This window comes from Cylas formicarius, unplaced genomic scaffold (genome assembly GCF_029955315.1).
Source record: "Cylas formicarius isolate icCylForm1 unplaced genomic scaffold, icCylForm1.1 PGA_scaffold_4__25_contigs__length_36172078, whole genome shotgun sequence".
NCBI lineage: Eukaryota > Metazoa > Arthropoda > Insecta > Coleoptera > Brentidae > Cylas > Cylas formicarius.
In genome coordinates, this window is record NW_026844334.1 from 28,864,476 (window position 1) to 28,886,127 (window position 21,652).

General features: G+C 37.8%; 1 protein-coding gene across 7 annotated transcripts in view; it reads left to right on the forward strand.

The window, feature by feature from the left end:
• LOC132701621 (protein groucho-like) overlaps positions 1-21,652 on the forward strand; it is a 135,775-nt gene that overhangs the window by 52,743 nt on the left and 61,380 nt on the right. For all 7 annotated transcript variants that reach the window (XM_060669719.1, XM_060669715.1, XM_060669720.1 and 4 more), the window contains one exon: positions 4,536-4,673. In XM_060669719.1, coding sequence (XP_060525702.1) covers positions 4,536-4,673 — 138 coding nt within the window. The remainder of the gene's footprint in view (positions 1-4,535; positions 4,674-21,652) is intronic.

Genomic DNA, 21,652 nt, shown 5'->3' on the forward strand with positions numbered 1-21,652 from the left:
ACCCGGGCGAAGGCGGCGGGCTACGTCGCCGTTTTCGTGAATACATTGACCTAACAGTACACAGGAAATAACACGCAGATGTGAACGATTCCGCACTAAAACGAAGACTGAACTGGGTACGTATCGGGACGGGTCGGGAGTGTGTAATTTGATCTTTGAATATAGTGAGCGATAACGCCGAAGCGAAGGTACTACGTCATGCTTATTTACGAAACGAGGCTGAATATAATTTGTGCTTTTAATACTTGGTCCTTCACAAAATTACAAGTGGCAAGTATGAGGACTTAATAGGATCTTACACAATCCCGAGTGATTTAACACGCTGCAAGGTACTCTTAAATAGCTACATAGGAAAGATGTTTGAGTAATAGGTTTTAGTGTACAAGAATTACAGGAAATATAAGAAAACAATTAAGCTGCAAGTTATACTAGAACAATCACAAGAAATACTCCTCGACAATTGCAAATCCTTGTAAACCTCACTGTGGGAAAGTTCGTTTGTAGTCACGCTTAGTGAAAATAAAATTGCCTTTCGGTTGGTCAAAAATTACAGAAATCATTACGCAGAAAGTGGGGAATTACCGGAATCCGTTCAGCTACAACTGCAACAGGAAGAATTTAAACGATAAATCTGCAGGATGTTTTTGGGAAGTCTGAAGGCATTACAGGAAATTTTTGAGAATTACCAGTAATTCTAGGCAACTATTCAAAATTTTGGGGTACTTGTATTTGTAGGTCACCCTTAGGGATGTAAGTAGTTATTGCAGTACGTACACACACGATTTGATACTGATTAAATAGTTAAATATTAATATGCACAACTTGCGAAGAAGAGATCTTGGTTAGTCTCTTAGACTATTTTCCCAACCCTTGCTTGGCTCGGTAGTAAGCTATGTCCTTGACTCGTAAGTATCACCTACCTGTCTTGTGTGAATAACTAACTAGGCAAACACATGCCTCCACCACGTAGACCCTGCTCCAGATAACTAATGAAAAAATAAATAAGCCGAAATTATTTTTGCTTAGTAAATAGACCTCGAGATTTACGATCTAATTTGGAAATTATTCATTCACTCATTTTATGATATACGAAATCGCCTACTGAAAAGGACTTTACAGTAGGTTTTTGTGACTTTTCTTTTATTTTCACAGTTTTTTTTGCCTATTTGCCGATATTATTACTTGCTACATCACTACTTTCAGAGAGTGAAGATTTCAACATGGTATTATCGATTTAACAATTTTTGTAATGCCAAAGAGTAAACTGCTATGCCGAATAAAAATTCTGCTTAATTAAACACAATAACCTTAAATTTTGTTCACTTAAGTGATAACTGAAAATTTACATAATACTTCCTTCTGGCTTGTCCGTTAGCCCCGAGTAGTGCTATGAGCAATAAAATGCAATTTAAGATTGAATTTTCCTAGAAAATAGCGATTCACTGCTAACAAAACACACAACTGATATCAGAAAGAACAATAAATAAATTCCAAGATTTTTTAAACAATTAACAGCTATTTCGGCAGTTAAATAACACATAATACAAATTTGGTGAATACATCGATGATTACAGAGACGTATTTTTTGGTATCACTTTTGCCAGACATATGTTGTTTCGTTTCATTGGGAACAAGTTGATTGCCATTCACGGTGACAATAACTTTTAAAATGGCCCCTTCGAATCATACATACTACCTGCCAATGCTCAATTTCCACTACCACCATCAATCGGTGTGGCTGCCTTTTTTAAGCAAATTTTCAAGCTACCGGAGTTTACGATAATAAGTAGAACGAATAGCGATACCCAATTTGATTAAATCTTTGTTCTAAGATAATATCGGTCGCCATAAAGTCGATCATCCATAAAAAATCAAATTTGCCGAATTCCATCAAAACGCAGCATTTGCTTTACATCTACTACTGTCCCTTAAAGTGGGCAAAGTGTTCAGGCATTATATTTACATGCAATCATTTCTTTCAAACGAAAACAATCTGTAAATCGTGTTAAATAAAAAAGGAAAGATCTCACCAAATTTAAGCTTCAAAGGACTAGTGACTCTGTTCTTAGCTTTTCGTCCGAAGATGGAGCGAAACATTAAATAACAAAACAGCAAAAATTTTAAGTGACAAAATATTCCTCATGACTCCCAGAAATCTACTGTTTTTGCAGACTGTCAAGAACTGCATCTCATTTTTTTAATTTTCTTCTTTCCAGTGTCAAAAAATCCACAATTGCAGTTCATCCATCGAACAGCAGCGCATTTATTTAGCACTGCATTAATCGCAGTCATTATAGTCACTTTCACCCTCCGAATGTTACCGAAAAGTCCTGATGTCGGGGATCATGAGAAATAATCGAAATAATATAATAAATATAATTAAATAGAAATAGAAATCGGGCGTGACGGTTCTGATGGCTAGCGAGGTGACATTGGGTTAGACTTCTCGAGCATATTAAAAGATTGCGCATAACACAGTGCTTTGCACAATAATGCACCTGTCCTTACTGCTGGTGTTGCACGAGCTGCCATTTTAGAGTGTGGGTTGCAACAGGTAGATCATCCTCCCGATAGTCCAGATATGGTCCCCAGCGACTATTATTTGTTTGGATATTTGAAAAAGGAATTACGTGGACGCCGGTTTAACAACGATGTTGAGTTAAAAGAGGCTGTTTTAGCTCATATTTTTTTTTAAAGAGATTGAGTTGTTAATAAAGAGATTTAATAAGTGTATTGAAGTTATGGGAGATTATATTGAAAAATAATACAAAAATATTACACTACTTTGTTTCTTTCATATTCAGGTCGGGAAATTTTTGGGCTGCCCTCGTATATAACAATTGATGACATTTGACGTTGTGTTAAAATATTAAAAATAAATAATGCAAAGCAGGTACGGATGTTTTTTATTAGTAAATATATTGCATAATTTAATTTTGTTAGTTTAAAATTGAATGATATATTTTGTTAAGGTGTTTAGAATCGGTTTTGTAATTAATTGATTTTTTGTTTTTTTGGATTTCTATACTTTGGTCATTGCGGATCTGATGTCATTCCTATCCATGCACGTAAATTCGACAGCCACAGTATTAGTCTGCGTTCTGCTGTTCGTCGACCTTCTATTTTCCCCTGTAGGTAGTTCTCATTCTGCTTGTGTCCAAATACCAGTTTTCGGTGTTTGCCTTTTGCTAGGCATCCTAGTCCGTTTCATTTGTCACCTGGTGCATCCATGAAACCTATCTACAAACTTCGAACACTGTGGTTTTCGGAGCGGAAGCATTGAAGATGCCTAGTGGGATCTTGGCGAATCGTCTGCAGGATTCCAGTCGGAGTTCAGCGGGCGAACGGATGATATCCTGGAATATATTGTCATCACATTGTTCCATTTTCCAGTGTTTTCGGAGCGCGAGCATTGAAGATGCCAGTCGGATGCAGTCGAAGTTCAACAAATGCACGGATGATATGCCGGAATATATTGTCAACACTTTTTTGAATGCGTGATCATAATATATTTTGTTAAGGTCTTTAGAATCGGTTTTTTAATTAATTGATTTTTTGTTTTTTTTTTGGATTTCTATACTTTCATAAAGTTCTCTTTGTTTGATGTTAGGTTCTGTTAGTAGGACTTTTTAAAAATTAAATGTGTGTTTGGCGTTGTCGCAATGGGTATGAAGAGCTGTTTTATCTCTTTTGTCATACTTATGTCCGTTGATTCTATTTTTCAAATATTGACTTGTTTGTCCTATATACACACTGTCGTAATTAGAGCATGGGTTTAGTGAAGAGATATGTTTTTTGTAAATTATAACTTTTGTGTCCTATTTGAATTTTGTGTCCCTCGAAAATGGTTTGGAGTGTTTCTGGTTATACAGGTATATATGGTAGTGATATATATTTTCTTTGAGGATTTTGATGTTGGTTTTTGTGTATTTTATTATAAAATTTGTTGGAACATTTATTAAAGAAATTAAGTTTGTGGGATAATTATTTTCTAGAAGTGCGCGTTTTGCTTTTCCAATTGCGTCTGGTCTATATTTTGGATCGGATAACACTATTGCTCTGTCTGCGAGACCTATTATGACGGTTTTTTTTTTGGGCCAGGGGATGATTAGATTTAAAATTTAGATAACGTAATGATTTTGTTTTCTTAGCATGCCAACTTGTTTTTATTACATTTTGTATGCGATGTAGCGATAAGTCCCAAAAGTTAATACTATTTTGGTTCTCAATTTCAAGTGTGAATTGTAATTTTTTGTGGAAATTATTGAAGGAGTTTAGCAATAAATCTGCTTTTTTGCTGATATCGTGGACATATCGATAAAAAAAAGGTAAATTGAATTGAATGTTTTTCATAACATTTTCTTCTATATACTCTATAACAAGTTAAGTAAAAAATTTGTCATAATATGTTTTTGCTGTAATGTTGCTGTATGTTGTTTAAAAGTTCGAAATTTCGGAAATCTTTGATTTGTTAGAAAAATATTGAGGTTCTACGCCAATCCGAAATTTATACCAATTTCTTAACGCACTTGCAGACTGAAATAGCAAAGCGTTTGAACGCCATCATAGTCCAGGTATTGCCGTTTTTGGCACAAGAGCATCAGCAACAGGTGGCAACCGCTGTGGAAAGGGCAAAACAAGTTACCATGACCGAGTTAAACGCAATCATTGGGGTAAGTTTACGTTTTCAGATTTTATTTTTGGATGTTTTTGCCGTTCTTGCATTAATTAACTTCTCACGCGTAACAAGAAATGTCGGAAATTTACGTTCTCCGCACGGTTTTCTATTTCTGAGACACGTTATTGAATATATTTTTATGACATGCAGGCTATCTCATTACTGCGAGTTGTGTGAACGTGTTGCGATGCGATGAAAATAGTTGCTGTTATTTAAAGTATCTCAGCACCCAGCTTCCTTATTTTAAATAGAGCACCCTGTATGTTATTTCATTTTGGATTTATGAGAAAATTTCATCGTACCCAAAAATATAATTGTCCTTACAAAATTGTATGTGTCTGAAATTTACAAACCAATTACATCATTTTGGAAAAATTAGTTTTTTCTATTACAACACTCTGTATATTGATGTATAATGTGATGCATAATCTAATTGTTCATCGATTGACTATGCCTGTTAGCATTAGTTTTGACCAAGTTTGAACAGTTCTTGGTTTGATTTACTTTAAAGAAAAATTAGGAACTTTCGTATTCGAAATACGTATACCACGGTTAAACGCTAGCACTAAAGACTATAAATATACGAACTGTCTTTTAATTTTGTCCCAGCACATCGATATTGGAAAATCTGCTTAATGTGGTTACAAAATTTGAAATTACTCTATATTGCTTTCTATATAGATTTTCTGTTAAGTAAGAAAGCTATTATTATTATTAATATTATTATCATCATTAGTATTTCTAAATCTGAAAATGATATTTTCATTAATATTGCCGAAACAGTTTAAGGGAGTCCTTATATTTTAGCTTTTAGTAATTTAGTAATTTTGGCATGCTAAATCTGATACTCATCATAAACGTCAAATTTTTGTTCAGGGCGCAACTTTTAAGCGGTACAGGTAATAAAAACTGCAATAACTTTTTTGGGGGTTGACTTTTAGACTTTTATTTTTAATAAAATCGGAAAAATTGTGTTCTGTTACAAGAAAATGGTTATCGTCAACAGATTTCACAGTACTAATCGGAAAATTAATAAAATTTTTGTCATAAACATCGAAGGAAAACCAAACGAAACGAATAATTTCCAGCAGACCAGAGACGCTTCTTTCTCGTTGCTTGTAACCTCATTCCCTCGTGTGTCACAGGTTGCCTGCGTGCGTATTTAGAAATTTTATTTGTGCGGCCTTACAACACAATTGATAAGATTGTTATTTGGTTAGTTAATATCAATTAGGTGCATTTTTTTTTCTCGAAACGGAATACAACTTTTTAGATTTTATAAAAAAAAAATAGAAGCCTACCAAAAAGTTACCGCAGTTTTTGTTTCCTGTAATTATTTTGATTTACCATCATTTTTTTAAGTCTTGGTTTTTGGTTTTCTTTCGTCTTTCAAATTTCCTGTTTCGATTTATGCTGCATTTTTGTCGTTTACCATATTCATTTTATTTTTTAAAACAAAATTTGCCTTTCAGTGGTCTGCCGAACATCACATTAAACTAAGAAATATCGAATAGCAAGAAAACTGTTGGAAATAGGTATAGGAAAAATATAACCAATAAATTGTAGAATTAAATTTTGCATCACACAACAATAGTAAATCTACACGTTTTCTGTCTCACAGAGCGTACGCCAAGGCTTGATCTTGAAAATACTAATACTCTATTCGATTTATCTTCTGCTCATAACGTTGCGCTTAATGACAATAAGTCAGTGGTCATTATTATTTGAACCACAAAAATAGGTGGACTATCTCAAACATTATTTAAAGGTAACAATATAATAGGTAACAGGTTGATATAGATTTTGAAATTGAAGTAAAATAAACTCTCCAAATAATTGATTACAACCTTAAATTATCGCTGTGTGAGTCATGAATTATATCCAGATTATCATATGCTGATTCAGTGTGCCCGGCTTTAACTGCGATTCATAGTAAGAGACTCCAGAAAGTTCAATATTAGAATATTGGAAAATATAAGAACGGTGGCGTTATACGCAAACAGAAATGTCTGCAGCTTTAATATTAGAGATACTTCCTCAATCGTACTTACAAAACATTAATAACAATTAGCCGTTTTATTTGTCCAAAATGCTTGTGTCTTTTAGCTAAATACTAAATAGTACTAATACTAAAACAAGTTGCTAGTTTTACCTTAGCATAACACTGCATTAGAGAACTTTTTTTTTATTATAATGATATGGCTTCTATAAGGACTGGGAATGTTTCTTGATTGTTTAGTTTAGATTGATATGCATTAGAATTTATGTTTTTTGTGTTGTATAAAAAAAGTACTATATACTATCACTTTTAGTACAGAACATTCATTAAATAGCAATGACGAGTCGAGTGAGATGTAAACCAGGAAAAGTAGGTAATAAACCAACCTATAATTACCGGCAATAGTACGGGTGGACTTATCTGAAATTTATAAAAAAAAACACTAAAGACCCTTAACAAAAAACTTCAACTTGACCAATGAAATGAGGAGATATGTAATTTAATTTTTACCGAAGTTAAGAAACATTTCTTACGCTGACACAAATATGACTTTAAAATCCCCTTCTCGTGACCCCTTAAAAAGCTTTTGTTTAATCTATTTATCGATAAACAAACGTGATTATTTTTATTGCGAATAATGTAGGAATTTAAAAAAAATATGAGTTGTTTCTGAACGTACCAATTTTCAGTATGAGATGACCAAATAAATTTTGATTGTTTTTTCCGTAAAATCAAAAAATGCAGTAATATACAGGATTAAAAATTTTAAACTTAAAATGCACCCTGTAGTATGTTAACAAATCTTTTGTATGTATTTAAATTTTTGCGGAAGAAAACCAAGAGGTGCAATAAAGATGTAAAAAATTAAATGTAACGAACTACCCTGTAAAGAAAGATTTACGTTAAGTGCCTTATCCAAAGTTCGCTTTTTAAAGGGACCTATTAGTAGAAATTCAAAGCAATTCAGAAGTTTCAGTTTTCTTTGAAATATATATTTATAAACTTTTTTTGCCTTTGCAGGTGATTTATTCGGCGACTGAGTATCCCATTATTTTTTGTTGTCTTTTTTCACATTGTAGACGCTAGCTCGGCAAATACCTTTAGAAATATTAAAAGTATTATATTTTAAATTGCGGGGGTAAAAAAATAAATTAATTCGTGAACAGGATTTTCTGCTAAATATTTGTTGAAACTTATCCGTTGATGTGCGTTGAAATAAGTGTTTTACGCTCATTTTCTAGTGAGAGACAGTTATAAAATATTAATTTAAAATTACTTAAAGGTTATATCGTAAAGTTCAGATTAATAGGAAAAATATTTTTCCGTATTACTAATTTGCATACAATAAAAAGACGAGTTTGGTGAAAGAAAGTAATGTGACAGCGGCGTTACTACAGACTAATAAATATAATTATAATAATACATGATTATAGTTATATAGATGGGCAGATAATTGGTATGTTAATTATTCTAAGATAAAATTGAGAGAGAGAGAGAGAGAGAGAGAGAGAGAGAGAGAGAGTTTTCTAGAATGAGCTTCTCACATTCTTCTATTTCATCAAGCACTTTTCACAATCCACTGTCTTTTTGCCTCTTGCTACTATGAGTGACCTAGGTAGAAACAGATCTGTGTTTTGATTGAAATGCTAGCCGCCACCGACAATTTTATTTTTACCACCACTGTGAGTAATTATTAATCTTTTACTTTTACATCTTCCCGAGGGTGCATTTTAAATTTTTATCGTGCCATATTTTACCAACGGTATATTACAGGTTTCATCCAGATAATAGATATTTCTTTGTCCCTTCAAAACTATCCAAATATTGGCATCGCCAGTAGATAATTTTGCCTTTCTCTGTGAAAAGTGATTTTCTGTTTTGAGTTTTTTGTAATGAAAATGTATTTCCTCCAAAATTTTCCACAATTTTTTCTTTCCTTCATCCTTCTTCATTTCAGACGTTATTTTGTCCAAAGCAGGCATTTCTCTCATCGAAAAATAATATTTTTGTAATATGGTCACTTCACACTTTAGTCACTTCATAGATGTATGGAGCACTATCGTCTTTTGCTTTCGAACTTCTGTTTCAAGACATTTCTTCGTTACTCGAACTATTCGTCTAGTAGGCGTGAATCCATTAAAAATAGTGCTCGAAAACGACTGCCAATGTCGGTTAATAAATATTTTTCATAATTTTGATATAGGCAAAAGCAACATAAACTTATGAAAGTATTATTCGAACTGATGTCGATTGCACAACCCAACAAATATTTTGTATGTTAGTTTCTTTTCATATTTTTGGAGTTATAGGGACTAAGCTAATAGACAAACAATGTTTTTTGTTTCTATCACGCAACATACTTTTGTTTTAAAAATAAAAACTTTACATACCTTTCTAAAAATTGAAATTGTTTTTGTGGTCAAGAAATTTTGACGTGAAATTACACCCCTATTGAAAAAACAATAAAATTATTTTGAAGTAAAAATTTGTAATCAATACATACTATTTGCAACGTACGTGAAGAAGGTATGAAATACCTATAATATGGAGAGTATTTGGTTTTCTCAAGCAGTAGTTCTAGATATTCGTAACATTCTCTCATTTGCACAGAATGAGCAGCAGGTGCAGAAGCAAGAACATTTCCGTCGTGCAAAAGAACAGCTTTAAGGCTTGTCTTGGATAAGTCAATAAAAAGCCTCCAGGCCTCATAATTGTAGTCTGTACCAATTTATTTTTATTAGTTTATTAATATCGGTGCAATAAACAAGTGAACCACTTTTTTAAAAATAGCCTACAAATTCTGTCTCGCTCTTCCTGAAATATGAGATTTTAACGTCTAGCTCCAGTAAATTTTTATTTCGAAGTCTAGATGCTAAAATTTCGAAAAGATCCTTAGGTAAACCTAAGTCTCTCACCAAGTCATAAGTTCTGATTGTGAAAATAACTGTGGTTGCTGAGAAACACATCATATCTCACCAACATGACTAAAACTGGTGGTAAGTTCGCTTTATTCTGAGGTATTGGGACATCCAGGCCATTTGTCACTATGCTAATTGCAGACTTGAAGTTCCGATAAACAATGTTTTTCAAATGTTTAATATTGTTATTTGTTAGCTCGCTCCATATCATAAGTATTCCAAAAGGTAAAAATCGCCTGGTTCCATTATTCCAATGTCTTAAAACTTCTTCACGTACCTTACAAACAGTATGTTGCACCCAAGGTTTGTCTTGATCACCAGTAGATGACTAAAGAGACATCCAGCCGTACATAGCCTCACTTTTTGGCTTCCTGGCCACGGGCCCTCCGCGCCGGGCCACTCGGCCATGGATCTTCTTTTTTGCGCCCTGGCCGTTCGCCCATTGGCCGTCCGCCCATAGGCCGTTCGCCCATAGGCCGCTCGCACATAGGCCACTCGCCCCAACCTAACAAAACCGTTGTCCGTGGTGCCAACCTAACCAAACCGTGGTCCGTGGTGCCAACCAAACTGTCGTCCGTGGTTCCAACCTAACCAAACCGTTGTCCGTGGTGCCAACCTAACCAAACCGTTGTCCGTGGTGCCAACCAAACTGTCGTCCGTGGTGCCAACCGTTGTCCGTGGCGCCAACCTAACCTAACCGTCGTCCGTGGTGAAAACCAAACCGTTGTCAGTGGTGCCAACCAAACCGATGTCTTTGTCCGCTCGCCCATGAGCTGTTCGCCCGCGTGCCGTTCGGGGTCCCACACGCGCGGGGGCGTAGCCCCCGCTGGTAGAGGCCCCGTCACCCCGTCCTAAAGCATCTCGGGGGGCTGCCTAACCACCGTGAAAACCCGTCCATTGTTGAACGGTCACTTTAATGCCGAGCTAATTATGTACCGTCGGTTCCGCCCCGTTGCTGCTAGATGTCGCGCGCGCGCGCTCTCGACATTATTTCTATCAGCGGCTGCGTCACCGCGAGGCGCCGCGTGTCCAAGTTTAATTAAAGAAAACTATATATACAATAACATAACGGGCTGAGACGCTGTCAAAAAGGCGGGCGGGCGTAAAAAAATTAAGGTGCCCCGCATTATACCGTTCGAATCGAAGAAGAAGAAGGGGGGAATTTTACCCCTTTAACCGTTATTGGGTGCCCTCGGGGCTTTGGGTTCGCTCTCGGGCGGTGCCGCTGCCATTGCCAAAACAGTCATCGATGTGCAAAACCCACGAAAGAAACTAGAGGAGGACATTCGACACGACCGCGCAATGGAAGAGATAGGGAAGACCGGTTCGGGGTTATTTTTGAAAAAGAGTCCGAGCGGCGGATTCGGTCTCTACCTGAAGAAGCAAAAAAAACTCCCTATAAAGCTGCCCAGAAGAGCCCTATACGATATCGATTTAGTGGCGGCGGCACGAAAGTTAAAAATTCCTTATTTTGGGGGTGTCTTTATGCGAGACACCTTACCCGAACGAATCAGATCGAAAGAGTGTGGTATAGTTAATTTGGACTTGAGTAGAAATCGAGGAACTCACTGGGTAGCCTACAAGAAGATGGGGACGGATGTCGACTATTTCGACAGTTTCGGTAACCTAAAACCGCCCGTCGAATTGGTTAAATACTTCGGCGGTAATGGCGTCAACATCTACTACAATCACGACCGATATCAAAAATTTACACAGTACAATTGCGGTCATTTATGCTTGCAATTTCTTTATAAAAGCGAGGGAGCGCGCGCCTCCCCCCAAAAGAGAACATGTCCGTCATCTTTACGTTGAAGGGACACAGTTCGGTTTTGTCCATGGACTTTGTTAATCCGCTGCATTTGGACGAAGGCGTAGAGTACGGTTTGGCTCTGATCGGATTCCACTCGTACAACAACATCCCCAACATTGAGAACGGTTCGAATAAGTTGTATTATTTCGACGAGGACAACCACAAGAACGTAATTAACATTCCGACTGGGTCGTACGAAATTAGTGACATTGAAAACTACATTAACGAGCACCTACCGAAAAAACATCCGGTCGACAAGAATGCAAAGTTAAAAGAAGAGATCTCGATCAAGCCCAAAAACAATACGATAAAATGTGAAATCTATAGCGACACGTACGGAATAAACTTTAAAGATCACGACGACAGTATCGGAAAACTGTTGGGTTTTTCGCGGAAAATTCTGGAACCCCGCAGCGTGCACTGTTCCGTTTTGCCTGTGGACATAATAAAAGTGAGAACCATACATATAGATAGCAACATAACGTCCGGAGCGTTCTACAACGACAGACCTTCGCACACAATTTACGAGTTTGCCTTGTCCGTGGATCCCGGGTACGCGATCGACGAAACCCCGAAATACCTAACTTACTTGCCGGTACACAAGCGAGAAATCTACAACATTACGCTACACGTTCTGGATCAAAATTTCGAGCCGGTCAATTTCCGAGGCGAGGAAATCATCGTCAGATTGGAGTTGAAAAAGCTATCATAAATGTTGATTTTTAACGAGGTCGTCGAATATAAAGGTCCTAACAAACCATCGGTAGAGTCAGTCACGAGACCGAGGGGTACCTGTAAAGGACGCCTTACACCGACGAACAAGCAATTTCTTCGTTCGCTGGGCTACGATGTTATCCAATCAAATTTTCGACATACACAGAAAACCAAAATATGACGAGTCGATTCAGCGCGTGGAAAGTCGCACCTATCACCCGTTTGTGAAATCATTTCTCAACAATGACACAATCGAGATAACGATGAGATAACGATCAATCAAGGCTCACGGGGACCGACGATTTGGACTTTGTAAACAATGCCGGAGCATTTTTTTTCGAAACTGTGACTTACGAGCTGAACGGAAAGGAAGTGGACAGCGTGCGCGATCCCGGTATAGTCAGTACGCTCCGCGCGTATCTATGTTACGACGAGAAGGATTCGAAGCATTTAGACGTCGCCGGCTGGAATTTCCCGCAATGAGCTATTCTCGACAAGGACGGATCTTTCAGCATGCGGATCCCATTGCGTCATTTTTTGAACATTTTCAACGATTATAATATGATAACGTGCGGAAAACAAACCGTAAGATTGGTACGGGCGAGACACGACAAAAATTGTATGGTTATTACTCCGAAGCCCGGCACCGCCGCCGTCATTTCCAGCGAGGCGACCACGGCGGAATTAAAAATTGATAGCGTCGATCTCAGGGTCAAACATATATTTCCAAATGACGAAATCAAATTGCAATTGTTGCAGTCGATTCGAGCGGATCAGCCCATTCTGATACCGTACCGAAGATGGGAACTGCACGAACATCCAGCCCTGACCGCGGGCGCTGTCAAAGAAATTTGGTCAGTAAAAACGTGCGCGGCGGTTGAGAGTCCCCGCTATGTGATCGTCGCGTTTCAAACAAATCGTAAATATAATGAAAATACAGACGCCACTTATTTCGATCACATCGATATTACGGATATACGACTAACGCTAAACGGAGAATATTACCCTCACGAACGCTCGCGCCTCGACTTTGACAAGAACAATTTTGTGGAGGCGCATCACAATTACACGGATTTCTATCCTATTTATAAGGGATGCGAGGAGAGACGCGCCCTGCTCAACTACGAAACTTTCAAAAGTCGAGCCGTATTCGTCATCGATTGTTCTAGAAGAAACGACAGTCTGAAATCCAGCACGGTCGACGTTAAGTTAGATATCGAGGCTAAAAACGGATTTCCTGCAAATACGCGCGCCTATTGCGTCATCATTCACGATTGCATCGTGGAACACCGGCCGCTTAGCGAAATTGTCCGAACGTTGTCGTAATAATAAATACGAGGCAAATTTGATCTAGCGGCGCAGTTCGTGGTACAAAGTTTGCGAAGTCAAAACATTTTGTGGTAAACATGCGGTTCGTGGTGGTCGACATGCAGGGATTCCAGCTGCAAGACGGCGGCGAGGGCTTCGTCGTCAAGGAGTTGGCGGCATGTAATGGCAGTCAAAGCTGCCATTTCATTTTCAAGCCGCCAAAGGAATATGGGCGACTGTCCTCCGCCGACAAGCGGGGGGTGCAGTGGTTGGAGGATCGCCTCCATGGATTGATATACAGCGGGGGATTTGTCGACTATGCGAGGGTGGACGACGTGATAAATCATATTAGCGCACAGGCCGACGTCATTTACGTGAGGGGACAGGTAAAGGCGGACTTTCTGGCCAAGAGGCTGGAGTCGTCGTCGGCGTGGAACGTGGAACAGTTTGACGACGGCGAGCCACGACGACGAGACGGCCACGCCGCAACTGTACCACCGCCGCCGCCGCCGCCAAAGTTTGAGAAAAAAGAGAGACCGAACTGTATGTTTCACAAGGGCGGAGGACGACGGATGTGCGCCCTAAATAATATTTTCGAATTATATTCATGGGTATACGCCAGTTACCCATTATTGTATAAAAAAAAATTAAATAATTTTTTTTTTTCAAAAAAAACTTTGTCCTTTTATTTTGATCTGCGCAACATGTATTATTAAAAAAAATACACGTAAATATGAATAAAAAATCATCTCCCACGTCCCCTCTATAAAAACGCTAGTTATGATCCGCGTATATTTAGTACTGCAGTTACTTTGTTCGAGAGCGGGGGAGACTTAAATTTACTTTTTTTTTTCGATATTTTTTTAAAAATAACACTTTTTGATTAAAAAATTGTATCCATTTTCGATAGTCATTTTTTTTTTAATTAACTTACCAACTTCGTTAATTTTGACTAGCATTTTGTCACTCAACTCGCCCGATTTGTGCGGTGACTCCCCTAGGTTAAAGTTAAAGATTTTTTTTTACAGATAACTATTCTAATAATTCCCGACGAATTTTATGATTAACGAGGATTGGATCTGTGTGAAATGCAAAACATTTTTTTTCTATACTATGTTTTTTTATTTTTCAAAAAATCTAAATATGAACTACAACTGTTGTTGGTATTCCACTCATCATCATCTGCTGTTGTGACTGGTCCCGTCCAATTTGTTGTCGTTTGATATGACCTACAACTGTTGTTGGTATTCCACTCATCATCATCTGCTGTTGTGACTGGTCCGGTCCAATTTGTTGTCGTTTGTTGCTGTTTTTTTTGTTGCCTTTGAGCTTGCAAGGCGTACCACTGCCGGTCCTCTTCAATTTTTTCATTAAATCTTGCTACGTGTTGATTTAGCCGCTGCTCCTTCCACGCCGGCCACTCTTGTGGGTGTTTCTTCCAGACGTGATTTGTGAGGCGCCGCTTAAGCAACAGGTGTGATTCGTCGATGGGACAGAGAGTTAAATCTTTTGAAAAGAAGAAAAAAAAATTTAAAAAAAAATAAAATTCAAAAACTTACCAGCAGCGGAGTAGCAGCAATAAGGACCTTCTTTATTCATTGACATATTGAAGTTGTTCGAAGAAGTGTTTTCGGAGCACGAGTATACACACAATGTTTCGCCACGAATTGCGCCGCTCGATCAAATTTGCCTCGTATTTATTACGACAACGTTCGGACAACTTCGCTAAGCGGCCGGTGTTCCACGATGCAATCGTGAATCATGACGCAATAGGCACACACGTAATTGCAGGAAATATGTGGCACAAATTATGAGTACAACGAATTTTTTAAATAAATTGATCAACGCCGGACCCGTGGATTCCAGTCTATTAGGAATCAATTGTCCACGCGAGAGCGTGTTTCAACAGATTAAAAATTTGTTAATGAAACTGACGACTAGGGGGTGACCACGATTGATAAAATACTGTTGAGCCATCCGACGAACTTGAACAGAGAAGACCTGAAAGTGCTCCCGGCACAATACCGCATAGAACGGGTGAGACCCTACGAATTGTTAAATATGTGGCACAAATTACCGGGAAAACATCAATGTAATTTTGAACTACAAACTCATCTGCCGTGTTTTGTGCATTACAACCGGCCTGACAGCAGAACCCATATCGACGGACCGGCTCCCTCGCAAAATCGGTGTTTTCATTGTTTGAGCGCTATAAAAAAGCGCTGACGACGTGGTGATCAGTGTCATTCGAGAACGCGATGGCTACGCTAAACGCCAAGTTTATTTTGTTGTCTACATTAGTGCAAAATATGTTTTATATTCACAAACCCAGCGGGGTAATTGAAGCATATGTGTGTTTCAAAAACGTCGATAATCGTAATTTTTCCTGTTCATGGCCGGACACCTGGACGCCGATGCATCTGGCGACGACGGACGGCAACCTGTTTGAGACTAAACTGCCAATGAGTGCGGTGCACCAAAATTATAAAGTTCGTTTGGTTTTCTCCGATCGCAGTTACGGAGATCAGGGAGAATGGCAAAGCATCGTAAGCAGTAGCAGCAGCAGCAATGACTCTTTAAACAAAAACAACTCCAGAAGCCTCCAAGGCAGTGGTGACGACGACGACAAGCACTTTTCCCCGAATCAAAAACAAACTATTTTCATTTTGTTATACCTGATCGCGTCCAGTTCGCTACTTTTGCTATCAAAGTGTTTGGTCAAGATAACTAAAACTCAATGTGCCGTCGAATTTCAACGATAGGAGGGGGATGAAATGTATAAATACTGTGTAGGAGTTATAAAAACAATGTAAGTTTTGTTTGTGTGTTAGTTGACTGAACAACAACAACAGCAACAACAACGATGGGTGGTGATTGGGATGCAACATTTAATAATCACAGAAGAATTACGCCTACGCGTATTCCGGATACTACAGTAACGATCGATGAACATATATATGTCGAGATGGATTGCGCCCAAGTACGCCTGTATGTTAATGGACAGCAGCGACTAGACTTTACTCACGAGGAATTTTTGGAGTTTTTATATTTTATTGACGAGGAAATTGGAAATCTAAAATGGAACGACGTCATCTTCCCCCTAGGAGATTGCATGCAAGCGACTTATTGGCACGAAGAAGAACGGTGTGACTTAACGCTGAAAAAATTCAATCCGTTAATCGAAATATACCTTGAGCGCGAGGAAATAGAAAAACTCGTGTCTCATAAAATGAACTTGTTCAATGCTTTAGAGTCTTTCCACTATGTACGTCTCGGTCAATAAAATATACATATTCTACTTATTGTTTTTTTTTAATTTCTAATCAGTTTCTGACGAAAACACGCGCGCGCGGGTGTACTCATCCGACCACGTTATGTGTGGAAAATTAAAAATAAAATGCAATTTCCGGCAGCGAAGGAAACACATGCGGTAATAATATCAACGTTTCGTATTTCCTGTGTCGCAGGATGTGTGGATTACTAATCGGACCGAGTGGCTAATTAATTTGTTTTAAGCATTTTTTGCGGCAAAGGCACGCGACGCGATGATCTCACCTGCTGCCAGCCGACTCGCAAAAACTCGTCGGCTGGGTGACGGCGCTCCTTGAACCATTTCTGCGAATAAGCAATGTCGTGGGCCTTACACGCCGCGTCCAAAGGATTCACGAAATATGTTGTGTATATATATATATATATATATATATATATATATATATATATATATATATATATATATATATATATATATATATATATATATATATATATATATATATATATATATATATATATATATATATATATATATATATATATATATATATATATATATTCTCACGTATTGATTCACGGATGGCACTGTGATGACACTATATTCCGGGATATCATCCGTTCGCTCGTTGAACTCCGACTGGAATCCTGCAAATCCTGCATCCCACTGGAATCCTGCAGACGTTTCGCCAAAATCTCACTTGGCATCTTCAATGTATATATATATATATATATATATATATATATATATATATATATATATATATATATATATATATATATATACATATATATATATATATATATATATATATATATATATATATATACATATATATATATATATATATATATATATATATATATATATATATATATATATATATATATATATATATATATATATATATATATATATATATATATATATATATATATATATATATATATATATATATATATATATATATATATATATATATATATATATATATATATATATATATATATATATTCTCACGTATTGATTCACGGATGGAAAAATGTGATGACACTATACTCCGGGATATCATCCGTTCGCTCGTTGAACTCCGACTGGAATCCTGCATCCGACTGGAATCCTGCAAATCCTGCACACAGTGTTCGAAGTGTTTTCGGAGCGCGAGCATTGAAGATGCCAAGTGAGATTTTGGCGAAACGTCTGCAGGATTCCAATCGGATGCAGGATTTGCAGGATTCCAGTCGGATGCAGGATTCCAGTCGGAGTTCAACGAGCGAACGGATGATATCCCGGAGTATAGTGTCATCATTATATATATATATATATATATATATATATATATATATATATATATATATATATATATATATATATATATATATATATATATATATATATATATATATATATATATATATATATATATATATATATATATATATATATATATATACATATATATATATATATATATATATATATATATATATATATATATATATATATATATATATATATAAGGGGGTGGTCGAATAAGGGTTGTAGTCATGCGGGTGGTGCAACAGAAACTCGCACTCCCCATCGAAAATTTAGATTTTGTTTGCGGCGAGGGCGGGGACAATAAAAGCAAACACGGAAAACTGTTACCCAACTCGTTTAGGGCGGTGTTTTGTGGACCGAGCGGGTACGGTAATACTAACGCGATGTTGACGCTACTTTTCAGCCCCAATGGAGCGCGTTTCGAGAACGTTTACGTCTACTCAAAGTCGCTGTATCAACCCAAATACCAACTACTGTCTCGCGTAATGAAGCAAACCAAAGGACTTGGATACTTTCCTTACAGGGATAGCGACGAGATAATGACCCCAGCGAAGCGAAAGAGAATTCCGTGTTCATTTTCGACGACGTGTCGTGTGACAAACAAAATAAAATTCGCAAATATTTCTCAATGTGTCGACACAAGTCCATCGACGCGGCCTATCTCTGCCAGACGTACTCCAAAATACCCAAGCAATTGATACGGGACAATTGCAACGTTATAGTACTGTTTAAACAGGATGACGTGAATTTACACCACGTTTACGACGAGCACGTCTCGCCCGACGTTTCGTACGACGCGTTCAAAAATATCTGTTCCGCCTGTTGGCAGGACAAGTACGGAAGCCTCGTAATTGTCAAAGATTTTGAATTGAAAAACGACCGTTACCGCAAGGGTTTTGACAAGTATATAAAAGTGGATGACAAGTGATCGTCGGAAACACACAGTGTCATGAAGGCGGCGCCCGTTGACATCGCCGACGCGGCGCTTAAACGGAAAGTAAACGACCTGTCCAAGTCAATTAGGAAAAAGTACTTGGCTCTAAAATTGGGCAAGAGCGAGGAGGACGTGTCCATTCGGAAACTTTTTAAACCCGTCAGCGAGCCGCTCGAGCGTATTGCGAAAATAAAACCCCTCCAACCGACGTTGTTAAAAGTAAAAAGCGAACATACCGGCCTCAAGCAAGAACCGAAAACGGAAATCAAAAAAAACGACAACGTGTCGTTTTTGCCGTTGGAGGAGATTCGGGAAACGGTGACATCCTCGACTGCCGATCGCAGTGTAGAGATGCAAGATATTCAGCAGGAGGAAGAGGAGGAGGATGAAGTGTTTGACACCTCGAATGTGGCTAACGAGTCCTTTCGATCCTATCTGGATCAATATCCTGAGATTTCCCATCCTTATATTCAAAATTTATGGGCGAAATCGGCCGAGACGGACATCGTTTATGGCCCCGTTTATGACTCCATCTCATCGAAATGGGTTCTCGGCAATAAGTGGATGGATTTTCATCGAAGATCCGGCGACATTATTGTGGACGGCACGCGTTACCCCGGCACTCTCGGCCTATATAATTTGGTGTTTTTGAAAAAAACCCCAGACATACACCGAAAACGATTTGGCAGAATATAAAAAAATTATAGATGTCACGGGGGTACATAGGGACTCGCGCGGGCGTCTAAAAGGCGCGTCGACGGTACCCAAGTACATTCAGGTCATTCGGCCGTTAGTAAAACCGAGTCCTTATTCGTACAGTGGACAAGGTTATAGTATGCGCTATAATAACGCGCCTATGGAATACGTGTACTGGGATGACGTCAACGAACTCGTTGAGCGCCTAAAATTACTGGTCGCGTCGAAACACGCAGGGAACACGTCCGCGGACAACGAAATTCTCTCTATCGTCGAGGACTTAAAAGAAGCCAGTATAATACGTTAGTTTAATAATGAGTCTGGACAAGTTTGGACGTTCCAGCGGTGTCCGCTCCAAGCGAACTACCGTGATAAAGAGCTCCGCCTTCGATTATACCGTGGAGGGAAACGTCGATATGAACCATTTAAGAATTTGCAATGTCCAAGCGCCTAGCGAAAACTACGACGCGGCCACCAAAAAGTACGTGGACGATGAAGTGGACGAGGCGCTTACGAAAAGGCTACGATCCAAAGACGTCATCGCATCACCACCGCTGCTAGCCCCAAATATTTTTTATTATTAGGTCGCAATGAATATGTTAAAACAAATCAATTATCGCCATTAAATTATTATATATTCTGGTGTGATCATCGTTTTCTGAGGGATTCTAAAAAGACTAACGTAAGCCTAATTTTTACAAATATTTTTATTATTATTAGGTTGCAATGAATATGTTAAAACAAATCAATTATCGCCATTAAATTATTATATATTCTGGTGTGATCATCGTTTTCTTCGTGTTCTAATTCAAAGTGTATTTCGGAATAGCAACTTTCACACCAACTCCTCTGACTCTGGTATACCATATATATTAATGCACAGGCTTCGACGGTAGGTATGTGTCGATAATCGCAAAAATCAAATTTGTCAAATTTGATTTTTGATTTTTTTTCAAAAGTTATAAAAGCGTCTTTGCAAGATTCACACACCATCAACAGAAATGTTCGGGTCATCACTATATAGTGTTTTTCCCATAAATAATAGCTATAATGCTCAAAAGGATGGTCTGTATACCTTGGCCATACTAAAATGGCATTCCGATGTGCCAACGATACTTTCTTTTTGACGGGTTATCAAACTCACTCAAATCTGGTGGAGGTGGTCGTTCACATTTGACAGCGAGTGCATTAATATATTTCCACCTATATTCGGGATATTTTTCCCTTATCTCGGTAAGGTCGTTTCAAGCAGAAAATGTGCAACAGAATGAACGTTTTCACTAATTGACTTTATACATAGATTATTCAACGACAACAATTCGGCCATTGTCTACAACAGAGAAAAAAAATACAGTGCCTTGTAAGAAGAGTGGAAGAGTATCAAACGTGTTTGCTATAAGATATCTTTTGTCGTCATACGGACTTAGCGCCACTTTAGTTTGTTCGATACTAAACACCTTGTGCGTATAAGAACGAATGGTTCGTTGAGTAGAATGTTTTTCTTTTAAATTTTTCTAGCAATCAGCAAAATCTTCAAAAGTTATTTTATTTTTAACAATCTGGTAGTTTACACCCTTTGATTTTTTTACAGTTTTTCCGTTTAAGATTTTATAAGTGTACATTTTCGATCTTAGTCCGGCATAGTGTGAAATTATTGAACCGTTGGCCTCGTCCTTCATTAGACCCAGTACTTTCTTATTGACACGAGGCATATTATATGGATTATCAATGGGATAGTCGGACGTGTCGAATTTGCTTAAATTGGACTTAATAACCTCTTCGTATACATCATCACAATGGATGTTGTAAATGAAACTGTCCGTGTCCATATACTGAATTTTACATTTCTCCGGACCTAACTTGTGTAGCATGTAATCGTAATGAAACGAATACATGATAATTTTAGATAGATCCAGAATTGACATTCCAATGTAAAGGGGTTTGTTAAAAATAAGTTCCGATTTTTTCAGTTCCACCAACATTAGATTATCATCTAGTACAGTT